This window comes from Drosophila bipectinata, chromosome 4 (assembly GCF_030179905.1).
Source record: "Drosophila bipectinata strain 14024-0381.07 chromosome 4, DbipHiC1v2, whole genome shotgun sequence".
Classification (NCBI taxonomy): Eukaryota; Metazoa; Arthropoda; class Insecta; order Diptera; family Drosophilidae; genus Drosophila; species Drosophila bipectinata.
Genome location: NC_091740.1, coordinates 7,752,628 through 7,765,544, shown reverse-complemented (window position 1 = coordinate 7,765,544; position 12,917 = coordinate 7,752,628). Strand labels below are relative to the sequence as shown.

Below are 12,917 nucleotides of genomic sequence, written 5' to 3'. Positions count from 1 at the left end.
TCTACGCCTCAGTTTTTAAGCTATTGAACTTTCCACATACCCTTCGTTCCATGTATGCAGTATATAAGTCGGAACGGTATAATGTCTTGAATAATGTCTGAAATCTAAAAGTGACAGATCGAAACTAAATTGTTTTGTTGGTATTTTTGGTGACTTAAATTACCAAGTAAGCTTTAGCTGTTAAGCTGTTTCATTGCAGAAAAATGTTTTATGTTTTACTTATGTCTTATGTTGTACTTTCTTATGATAAAAGTTAAAAAAAAATAAATAAAAAAAATAATCAATAAAAAAAATTAAAAAATAATAAATAATCTTTTATTGGTTCATTAAAAATTTGAAGTGGCAACCGTGCCTATAGCTGATATAAAGCTGAACGATAAGAAAATACCCCACTTTTTGTATTCAAGATATTTTTGAAGATAGAAACTTGGGAAAATTTTTAAATTTTTTATTCTAATAAATTGGTTTTTATTAAAATTCTCATAGGGATCAGCCAACTATATATCCGATATTTGCGATTATATCTGATCCGACCGTAACTTCGGCTCTTCTCGAAGATACCTTTACTTTTTTGTTAAGAAAAAGAGTTGAAATTCCTAAAAGAGGTCAACTTTATCCGAATTATTTTCGATATTAACTGCAATGGTATATAATAGCTTTCATTTCTTGTTTTTTTTTCATATGCTTACGAAAATTTGGACGACCTGCATTAAAGTCATCTGCTCAACATTAAGAGCAGTTCGACAAAAAAGTAGACAAGCTTTTTGAACGAAAATAGCTTTTTCCTAAATATACAACGTATACACGTGTATAGTGCTCAAAAAGTTTTCTGCCCATTCTTAATCAATTAAAATTTTGGCTTTAGAAAGCTTTTGTGCTTCAAAAGTACGAAGTATTTTGTAATGATCATAACATAAAAATGGAAATAACAGAATTTGTTAAATTTTAAATTTCAATTAAAACTGAAAAACAAAACTATAAAACGATGTTAGAATTGGCACGTTTGAGTTTCTATATCAAATATTCTATAATGAATGTTGAAAATATTCTATCATACGTTGGATTTTTACCAAAATTACTTTATACTTAAAAATAGACAAACGAAATCATAAATGGTGTGGTATGCGCGACGCAGTGCTTTTTAAATTTGTTTTGATATAGAAACAAACTGAAAACACTATATTATCGTGTTCATAAAAAAACTGCAGTTAAAATTAACTTATAAGTAAAATTAAAAAAATGAGCAATGTTTAAAAATGTGAAAAACCATAAAAACCCGCCAAAATGCATTTAAAGGAAAATCTTAAGTAAGTCTTAATTAAGACATCTTTTCGTAAATATTAAATGTTTAATGTGATATTAAGGAAAAAAGAAAGGAAAGCTAACTTCGGGCGGAGTCGAATTTGATGTACCCTTGCAGTTAAAACCGGATACATATCGCAAACATCGGATATAGTTGGCCGATCCTTATGAGAATATGATAATATAACCCAATTTATTATAATATAAAATCTAAAAAAAAGTCCCAAGCTTCTATCTTCAAAAGTACCAAAGTTGGTATTTGTTCCAAAAACCATTTCCGATCGTTCAGTTATATGGCAGCTATAAGATATAGTCAGCCGATCGTTAAAATTTGGTAGTTTGGATCAACTGACCAAAAATAGAATCTGTACTTTCTGTAAAGTAAAGTTTCTGTAAAGTTTCAGCTTTCTATCTTCAAAAACACCAAAGTTATACCATTTCCGATCAATCAGTTATATGGCAGCTATAGGATATAGTCGGCCGATCCGGACCGTTCCGATTTATATACTGCGTGGAAAGGAAAGAGGGGTGTGTGCAAAGTTTCAAGACGATAGCTTTAAAACTGAGAGACTAGTTCGCGTAGAAACAGACAGACGGACAGACGGACATGCTTATATCAACTCAGGAGGTGATCCTGATCAAGAATATATATACTTCATAGGGTCGGAGATGTCTCCTTCACTGCGTTGCACACTTTTGACCAAAATTGTAATACCCTCTGCAAGTGTATAACAACGAGCTCTACCATTAACTTTAAAAAAATTAAATGATTTACGATTGTGCTCTAGGTTTTCATACTTCGGGCGGAGCAGAAGATGATATACCCTTGCAGTTATGATCGGATATATCTCGTTATGAGAATTTTATTATAAAACCCATTTATCGGAATATATTTATCTTCAAAAATACCAAAGATGGTATTTTTACCAAATACCATTTCCGATCGTTCCATTTCCGATATGGTACCTATAGATATTATCGGCCGATCGATCGTTTTGAAATTTTGTAGTTAGGCTCAACTGAGCAAAATCTCTTACTCTAAATCTCTTTTACCCACAATTTGACTAACCATTCAAGTTTAAACTTTAACGGTAGGAATTCTCAGCAACAAAATTTGGTGGAATACTTTTGCGCTTGGGCAAAACAACCACACCACCTATTCAGTAGGGAAACAGACTAAAAAGTCTATAAGTCCTCTAAAAATCATCCGATTTGGCTGATTTTAAATTTGACAAAATTTAAATTAAAATTTAAATGCGAAAAAATTTTGACACAAGCTTTATCTTCGAGGATATTTTACGACTATTAGACTCTTATAGTCTTCGCGATTGACGCGCTCAAAATTTTTGCCCATTTGTATATACATATACACTAGTCGGCATAATTATTTTGACGAAAAACAAATGGTTCAAGTTTGTATGTAACTTTGCAATTGTTTAATATATTTCAATGATTTTTTTTTCTGTATTACTTAGTGCTAATATAAACTTAAAAATAATGAACTCAACATTTTGTCATATGAACTTGCAAAAATAGAAGCTAAAGTAATTTTTATGTCGTGGCATAAGTATTTTGACAAGTACCTTTTAATGTGAATAACAAAGTTTAAACTCAAAAAAACTAAGGCAAAAATAGGAATTAAGTAAAATATATAATTTCCTTTAGTTTTAATAACTTTTTCCAGGCGTCCCGGTACTGAATCGATTAAATTTTGGATGATCTCTGGAGATATCTCTGTCTCCTCTCTGGTTTTATTCAACGATACTGTTCTTTTACGTTTTATAAGAGACAAGGCGTTTTCAATTATATTTAAATCTGGACTTTGAGGTGGCCAGTCCAAAGTGGTAACACCAAGCTCCTTCAAAAATGATGTAATCATCTTGGCTTTGTGGCATGGGGCGTTATCCTGTTGCAGAATGAAGGATTGACCAATAAGCCTGTCTCCAGAAGTAAATGCGTTATCATTTAGAATCCGTAATTATTGACCTTGGTTCATTGAACAAGTGACAGGAACGAAGTCACCCAGTCCATTATACGCGACACATCCCTAGAACATCACAGAGCCTCCACCATGGCTTACTTTTTGGCAAACCGCCTTTGGACCACCTTTTCTGCCTTTGTTCCATTGGTAATCTTACAAAAAAATGTGTTTTTTGATGAGTTATACTTAAAGGAGCTTTCATCTGTCCATAGAAAGCTCCTCCAGAACCCCTTTGGCTTATGGACATATTCCTTTGCGAAAGCCAGTCTTTTGAGCTTGTTTGCTTTTGTTATGTATGGTACTTCCTTGACTTTATAAGTCTTGAAATCACTTTCTTTTAAACGTCGACGGACTGTGCGCTCACTAATTGGTGTTTTAGTTGTCAAATTAAATTGATCTGCTGTGAATTGGGGCTTTAGAAAAACATTTTTTTTAATTCCCGTACAAGAACTTGGTCTTCACTGAGATCTGTTTTTCGTTTGGACCTGATCTTCTTAAATTACGCAGGTCATTATGCTTCTTAAATTTTTTAATTTGGTAGTGCACAGTTTGGCGCGACACTTTAAACTCATGGGCAATGTCTTTGATTGCTATTCCAGCGTTAAACTTTGATACCATTGAGGATCTGGTAACCAAACTTAGTTCAGCAGTTTAACCCATGTTATTTAATAATTTTTAATAACTTTTTACTTTTATAACAACGTTTAATATTCCTCAAAGTTAAGCACAGAAGTTCTTTAATTCTGGCGTGCTTAAAAGTGTGAAAATGTTTCCATTAAGATCCTGTCAAAATACTTATGCCACGCAAAAAGCCGTTGTCTGCATGCATTATTATCAGTAGAAAGTAAATGCACAATGTAAACGAAATAAAATTTGGCATGCACATAGCTACTTATAGATTCCTTCCTTTGCGCCTAATTTTGGCACCTTTTTTTTAACGGTTTTAAGGATAGCAAAGTCTGATAGTCAAAAATAGGGCTCCTCAAAATATTTATGCCAACTAGTATATGGGTTAGAGGAGATACTAAAAATTGTGCTAAAAATCGTGGACGTAAAAACGGTAACTAACCCGTATGCCACTCTTAAAATATCTATTATATATTTTGGGGACCAAAATATAGGTATATGAAACTTCACAAATAACAAGAAAGGAAAGGTAACTTCGTTCCAAACCGAAATGGACATACCCTTGCGGTTAAGATCAAATATATCGCAAATATTGAATATAGTTGGTCGTTCAATATGATAATTTCACAATAAAAACAAATAACTAGAATAAAAAATTTTAAAAAAGTACTAAGCTTCTATCTTCAAAAATACCAAAGTTGGTATTTTTAAAAATACCATTTCCGATCGCACTTACATATATGTATGTATGTATATGGCAACTATGGGACATAGACGGCCAATCTTTATGAAATTTATTAGGTCGGGTCAATTGTTAAAAAATCTTTAGTTATATGGCAATATTTAAATGTATGTTATATTTATGTAATAGATTATATCCGCATCGATTATATCCTAATCGGCCGATTCTTATGAAGTTGAAAATTCGGTTATATGGCAGCTATAAAATATAGTTGCCTGATCCCGACTGATTCTACTTATATACTGCGGCAAAAAAAGAAGGGTGTCTGCAAAATTTCAAGTTAATAGCTTTAAAACTGAGAGTCTAGAGACAGTCCCGTCGGAAATCAATTTTTCTACATTTTTTTTATTATGACGAGAGTGAATTTATTTAAAACTGTCCAACAGGGACAATCATTAAATATTTTGACAGAAAACTTAAAGATAGAGGTGCAATAAAAGGAATAAGAATAAGAATGTCTAAGAGTTATTCCGGGGGAGGTCCAGCGGGTGAGTTCTGCGCAGCCTTTGCATCTGTCCGCTGTTGTCGAGGAGAATGGTCGCCAACTCGTTGGGGTGGTTGTGTAGCCTCTGGATGTACTTGCGGCTGCTTCTCTGTATCTCCTCCTTCACCAATGGGAAGCCATGCACCTCGTGGATTGTCTGCTTGTCGTTGTAGACGTGGGCCACAGTGGCGATACGGAGGGCTCTATTTTCAAATGTCTGGATAGTCCGAATATTAGTCTTGCTGGCCGTGCCCCAAAGTTGGATAGCTCCTCAATGCAACCAGCACCTGTTAAGTCGGACCCAATAACTTCGGCAGCTCGAGGGAATGTATTTTTCACAGATTCACTCATTCTCTTCAAACACCTTATGTCCAGGATTTTCCTACATGCTTTTGTATTTATTTCATACACTGGTTTATCATCTTTTAATTTTACTTTTTGCTTTAAAAATTCTTTGTAATTGGTGGTTCAGTGTCCAATCCGAATATATCGCTTTATTGCATAATAGCTTTAAAGCTGTGACTTAAATGTGGAGGACAATTTTTTGAAAGGTGTGATAATAGAGACTTTTCTCTATTTCCTAGATTGGTTTTGACTACATCGTAATTGATCCGAAATTGTTGTATTAAGTAGTCTAATGAAAGCGTTTTTGTAAATACCATGCTGAATTTCTTGATTTTAAATCAGCACCCATTACCCATCAATACCCACCCAGTACCCATCAATTTAAATAAATCGGGACGATTTAATTTAGTATATGACGCCTTACCCAACTTATAAACAACTTTGAGCCAAGAGCTAACTTCCAGAGAGCTCGGATAGACCTGAAATGAATCCGTGGTCAGCTCTTTCTGTCAACTACGCCTCCAAAGTATTCTTACCCAGATCAGTTCACACAGTCCGCTAAGCGATCCCTAATGTTCGCCAATGTAAACACAAAGATCCCCTTAGCGATCCCTAAGGGGATAATGTAAACAAGAATTTCCACCAAATTTCACATTTAAAATTTAATTGACAAATTGCAATATCCTATTTTCCGATTATTCTTTCTTGAGTAATTCTTTTAATCAATTTTTGAGATAAATCTTTTAAGCCGACATTTGATTATTGATTATTGAGTCGGAGAGTTCTATTTTGATCGAGACTGCGATACCGCGATTTGTAAATAGGCTTGTATTTATTGTCTTTTATGAATAAGTTTTAACATCTTAGTTGCATAAAAAAAAAAAAAAAAAATTTTTTTTAAATCATCGTCCAACAAAAAATTAAATTTGCTAAGGACGTAGGATATACGGTCACTAGATAATTCCCTAAGAGTGGTGAGCATGTATTAGAGAGTTCCCTTGTAAGCTCCTCAACACTGGTACTGTATAGCGGTGGGGTAAAGGGACTTTTCAAAAAAAGAAAAGAAAACGGGATAAAAATAATTTATAGAATGACCGTTAATTATGAATTTTCTAGGAAGGCGTTCTTTAGAGGGTACAGATCACCCCTTTGTACTTTGGAGAGATGTACCATAAGTGGGGCTAGGTAAACTAGGTGTAACCGGTTAAGCTAATTAGACTTCCGTAATTAGAGTATTAATCAGGGAGGATTAGATTGGGGTCAATTCTGCTGTAGCTGCAATTAAAAGCTCTAATGCGACCCGGTTCGGTCTTTTTATGGTGTGCGCAGTCGTAAATGACCGTCGAGTCTTCGCCAACTTAAAATCAATATTTAACTCGTATATTTTTCAATTCAAACCAAAATTGGAGTTGTATTCTGTTGGAAGAAGTCTCCACCGGCGAGCGATCCACTCTTCTGGATATTTATTTGGCCACCCCACGGTCGGCCAACCGGCCCATAACAGCTATACTTTTGAGGGGCAGGAACCCTAGGTACGTTGAAAATACGAGCAGTGCGGATCGGTGCTCCCTTACATTAGGGTTATTATTTTTATATCCTTTCAGAAGGTATTTTAATTTTGGTCAAAAGTTTGCAACGCAGTGAAGGAGAAATCTCCGACCCTATAAAGTATATATTTTCTTGCTCAGGATCACCCCCTGAGTTAATATAAGCATGTCCGTCTGTCTGTTTCCACGCAAACTAGTCTCTAAGTTTTAAAGCTATCGACTTGAAACTTTGCACACACCCTTCTAGCCTTTGCACGCAGCATATAAGTCGGAACTGCCGGGATCTACATTCCCCGACTATATCCTATAGCTGCCATATAACTGGCCAAAATGGCATAACTTTGGGGTTTTTCGAGCTAGAAAGTTGAGATTTTCTATGGATCCTTTTTTTTAAATAAAAAAATATTACGCAAAATATTACGACCTATTAAGTTTCATAGGGATCGGCCGACTATATCCTATAGCTGCCATATAACTGATTGATCGGAAATGTTATAACTTTTGTGTTTATAGAGTTAGGGAGTTATTTTGCATGAATGCTATGTTTGGCAAAATAATACGACCTGCCAATTTTCATAAGGATCGGAAGACTATATCCTCTAGTTGCCATATAACTGAACGATATCCTCTAGTTGCCATATAACTGAACGATCGGAAATGACCCAACTTTCGTGTTTTTGAAGATAGAAAACTGGAACTTAGTACAGATTATATTTAAGGTCAGTTAACCCGACCTACCAAATTTCATAACGAACGCCCGAAGTTAGCTTTGCTTTCTGGTTTTTTTTTTTAATTTACTTTGATATTCACTAGCTTTGGCCACGTCGCGACCAGGTAAACGGTAAACGTCTTGCTGCAACCGTCGCAATACCTTACGCTCTCTGGCCATATTCACCTGCTTATACCTTTTTCTTAATATCTTTTTATTTTAATATTCCGAAAATTGGGATTACCTAAAATCACGTGTTCCTAACCTAACCTAGTTTTGTAAGACTTATTTAGCGTTGAGTCATTTGTAACATGATTTTGAAAATTTTAATTTAGTATATATTTTTATAGTTTTAAATTTTATTTGAATTTAATTTCTCTCCGTATAAATATCTGCACATACATATAAGCTTAAAGCTATTATATGCTAAAGCAGAACATAATTCTTTTACAACCTAATTCGGAGATGACCGCTTTTGGGTCAATTACAGCTTTCAGCTCTCGGAAGATCGATCTTTCTACGCTACGCGAGATCTTCTACGCGAGTAAAAATCGCGAGTCGGTTTATTGCATGCTTCTTACATTATATCACATTATCCCTAAATAACCTATACAAAGAATGAAACCAAGTAAAAATAAATAAGAACTGAAGATTTAAAACTCTGCCAAAATTCTTGGCAACTCTTCAAAAATTATTTCAATTATGAAACAAAAGTAAAGCAATTCGACTTTCTTACTAAAGCATTTGTGTGCGAGTAAAATCGCTTCGTTCACACTTTCGCGCTTATATAAATTTCTACTCTTTCCGTTAAAATTTGGAATTTCTATTAATTTCTACCGGTTCTGTCTTGCAATTAATTTGTCGCTAGCACAATTGATTCTCGGCTTTAGATTATTAATATGTAACTTGTGCAATCCGTCCGGAGCAAGACCACCACCCCCCTAAGCCGTCGAGCAAGAGCCGGACTATATAGCGTGCCCCAGCAATGGCGGGTCCTTCTCAACACACACCGTTACACGTTACAACTGAACACATTCTAATGTTCAGCAATGTTAAGCCTTAGCAAGCATTTAGCACTCACATATACAAAAAGAGATACTTGCTTCGATTGTACTTGTTCAATCGGTATGATGATGACCGGTCTTTCTACACATTGTATTTTGTTGCCAGTTTTTTGCTTGTTCAATCGAAATGATTTAACACCGGGTTTTCTACAGATTGTATTTTTTTTTCAGTTGACCCGACCTACCAAATTTCAAAGGGTTGGGCTGTTTATATTCTATAGCTGCCCCAGCTGCCCTTCGACATTGCTTTTTAATCGATAAATCTGTTACCGTAGTTTCATTTCCGAGTTTATGGCAACACTGTTTGCTCCAAATTGGCAAACTGCGAAAATGCCTATTTCAGACCAGCAACTTTGGTCCCAGTAAAAACGCATCAACCAAATTCAATGAAAGTTCATTTATTACTAGTTTCTCTCTGCTTCTTGTCTTCTTTCATTCGCAATTGCGATGAAGCGAGTAACAAGAAAAAGTATTTAACAGAGCGATAACAAATTTAGGCGGTATAATTCAATATTTTTCATAGACAAGAGCGTAAGGAACACACGTAGATATCTTGCAGCTCAGGCTCGTTGGGGGTTATTTTCTTCGCTCGTAGCTTGCTATGCCTCGTCGCATAGCTAAGTAGCCCAAGTTGCGAGCTCTACGTATTTCCCTCACAAATTATTTTTATAAACAAGTTACGACTAGTTAGGGCGAGTTCTACGTATTTCCCTCACATATTATTTTTGTAAACAAGTTACGACTAAACTTCGGCCGCGTTCCATTTTCCATTTTTATTTTTGACGATGGCCACCCGGACCCTGTAAGCATCGGAGCACCTGTAATTGTTTCAGTGATGATGCCCAAAAGCCATGTCCGAGGTGGCAGGTTGTCCTCCTGAATTGCGACAACGGTCCCAGCAGTTAAATTTGGCGACTCCCTATTCCATTTCACGCGTTGTTGTAAGCTCAACAAGTAGTCTCGTGACCAATTCTGCCAAAAGCGTTGTTTTATCGCAGACACCAGATGCCAGTGCTGAAGAAACGATCAATTCGGTTCCACATTTGCCTGAGCGGATGCTGGAGGCAAGGTCGCCAAGCTGGTCCCGACGAGGAGGTGCCCAGGGGTTATAGCTTCACCATCGTTTGGGCTTGAGCTGTCAGCGATAATCGCCCGCGAATTCAGCACCGTCTGGAGCTCGTCTTCCTTTAGCAACGCGTTACCCACAGCTCGGAGAAACAAGTGTTTAGCCGATTTGACGCCTCCCAAAGCCCTTCAAAATGTGGGGCTCTGGGAGGGATGAAGATAAATTCGAATCGACAAAGTGCTCCAAATATTGTCATAGCGTCCTTATGGGTTTCCAATTTTCTCATAAGGTCGTGGTTGATGCGAAACGAGCCCGAGAAATTCGTGGCATTATCGCAATACAAGTAACTAAATAATAAAAAAAAAAAGTTACGACTAAACACCAAGTATTTTCCTGTTGCTATTAAAATCTACAGTATTCTGCGTAAATTGAGCCAATTTTGTACAAAGAGTGTGTTGGGGGGGCGTTGTTGCCGCAAAAGATTCTCTTAACACCCGAACCGCTCCGGGAGTTGGCGGACGACGGCCGAGCGCCAGCTGAGACACTCCGTGTACTGTCTCCCGCTCCTCTTGACGTGCATTGCCCGCGGCTTCTCCACGAGGTGCTGCAGCGTATGGTGATCCTGACCACACGTCTTACAACCGTCCTCACGCCGACAGGCAGCTCGAGCAATTCCGGTTCACGAGAACCGCTCAGAGCCGCTTCTCGACACTAAGGCGTAGGAAGCGCCGACACTTCTTCAATGGATGGATCCCATTGCAGACTCGGCATCGGTAGGATTGTGTACCTCGAGTACATCTGCTCTCCAGTGACTGGGCGTTACGTGGGCGTGGCGATATCGTTCTGAATATGACCTTGGAATCCAGAATTTGGCCCGGATCAGTCTGATCATCAGCTGATTGCCACCGTGCAGCGTGATGCGATGCGTAAATCGAAGAAGGAGTCGAGACAGAATTGTGCTCGCATCCTGAGTCCGATTCCGAACTGATCCGTGTGGGCACCTCTCCCTGATCCAGTGAGTCACCGAGGCTGCCGGCAACTCGTGCGGAAAAAACAGACACGCTGCGGAAGATAATGGGCCGGTCAGCACCCATCCGAAAATGGTCTCCTGACCGAGAAGCGACCCGCAGATGTTAGCCTTGGATTTACCGAGGAGAATGGACGGAAGAATGTCAGCTCCTAATAACACATCGACTTGGGAGCTCTCAAAGAAGTTGGGGTCCGCCAGGGAAATGTCGGGCAGCCCCTTGAGAAGATCTCGCGGAATCGGATATGATGGCAGATTTCCTGCCAACTGCGGAAGAACGTAAGCCGCAGTCTCTAATTGTAGCCCGGGTCTAGACGGCGACCGAATGGAGAAATGGCACAATTTAGTAGACTGCGCGGAAATGGTTTGATTAAGGCCGTAAACTTGTGCGTGAATCGTCTTGAAGGGACTTGACAAGGTTGATCAGTCGTTCCGTTATGAAAGTCGCTTCGGACCCTGAGTCTATCAGTGCTCGTGCCTGGACGGTGTACCCCAAATGGCACACGGTGATAAGGGCCGTGCCCAGTAGGACGGCTCCTGACCCGGAAGCGAAACACACCTGCACATTCGACTGATCCTCTGAGCCGTTTGCTGGCGTAGGCGGACTTGGAGTCGTGCAGTCTCGCTGCTGGTGCAATCGGGCAAAAAAGTTTAAACATAACTGCTTCCTCCTTATGTAGTCAGAGCGCCCATTTATATCCATTTCTAGGAAACGTGGACATAAGCGAATGGGGTGGTCCTCCCTCGAACAGAGATTGCAGCCCTTTTGGCCCGGAACCACTCGAGTCTCGTATGAAGTGAGCCTCCGAGCAGAGGCAGAAGGAAGTCCCGACCTTGGCGGAAATTGCACGGAGCCACTAGGCCTGATGTCACCGCGTGGACATTGACGGAAGCCTGAGTGGATCGGGAAGCAATTTTCTCCCGGGCACTACACCTCGAATAGACGGAGTAACAGTAGCTGTACTTTGATTCCAGCACTGTCGAGGTGGCCGCATTGTCGTCTGACACGGCTAGCAAATCGGAGTAGCTCTCATAGCTCTTCTCCACCTTCTCCCACTGTGCCCGAATTTGGTTTCGATGGACTTTGCACATGTATTGGGAGCCTATTTCCGTTTCTGGGGCGCCCGAAGTATTTATGTTAGCCTCAAATTGGCTAATTCGATCTGTTGGTTAATGGCGATGAACTTTTTCAGCGCCACTTGGACCGCACTTGGAGCAACGGAGCGAGTCTGCCTCTGTGAAGGACCGGGGATTGAATCGACGGATTCGTCACTCTTTGCCCTTAGAATGGCACTAGTCGCCTTAGGCTTCAACAGAGGCGTCCGCGGAGATGCGGATTGAGATTTGTCCAAACGGATGGTTGGGATCGGACGCGGCTTTTTGTCGTCTACCGTGTGCATTCTCAGAATCCAATTCACTGGTCAGCGCTTGTCGACTGACTTGCGCAGTAGGTGCCTCGTACGAAGCGGTTGCCGGTCACACTAATGTAATGAGGCCGGTGAGCTCGCGGATGAAATGCGATTACAAGGCACAAGTGGGAATTAGTAGCGCCGATGTCGAAAGGAACGTCGGATGCGGCACAATTCGAATGTGGAAGAAAACTTCAGGAACCAAAAAAAAAACAGATGGGACGAGATTGTTGAGAGATTGTTGAGAGATTCTAGGCGGATGTTGCCCGATGCGGAGTAGAAGCAGCGTTAGAGGGACGAAAAATGGACAAATACCGGAAAATTCGTGCTCGTTCGGAAAAAAATTGATGGCTGTCTATATATGTATATTTTGACCAGTATGGCTCGTACGTAAATATTGAATTCCTAACTATTTTCGAATTTGCGGAGCCGGAAAGGTGGACTTGACCTTGGCTTGGATTTAACACAAAAAAAAATATATAATTAATTTTTGTCAGATTTAATTATGATGGAGCCAGAAGGGTGGAGTTGAAAATCTTAATTTTTAATCAATTGAGGTTATTGAGGAACGGTGAATAATAATTAAAAAAATTGTGACGGATATAATTATAAAT

At 38.8% G+C, this 12,917-nt stretch overlaps 1 protein-coding gene across 7 annotated transcripts in view; it reads left to right on the top strand.

Moving 5' to 3' along the window:
- The first annotated feature begins 885 nt into the window (after window positions 1–885).
- Asator (tau-tubulin kinase asator) overlaps window positions 886–12,917 on the top strand; it is a 160,431-nt gene continuing 148,399 nt past the window's right edge. For 4 of the 7 annotated variants that reach the window (XM_043213621.2, XM_043213620.2, XM_070282318.1 and 1 more), the window contains exon 1: window positions 889–1,307. In XM_043213621.2, the coding sequence (XP_043069556.1) occupies window positions 1,285–1,307 (23 nt within the window). In that variant the 5' untranslated portion in view covers window positions 889–1,284. Of the gene's footprint in view, window positions 1,308–12,917 lie in introns of all 7 variants that reach the window. The other 3 variants (XM_070282323.1, XM_070282321.1, XM_070282319.1) reach the window with 3 other exon arrangements.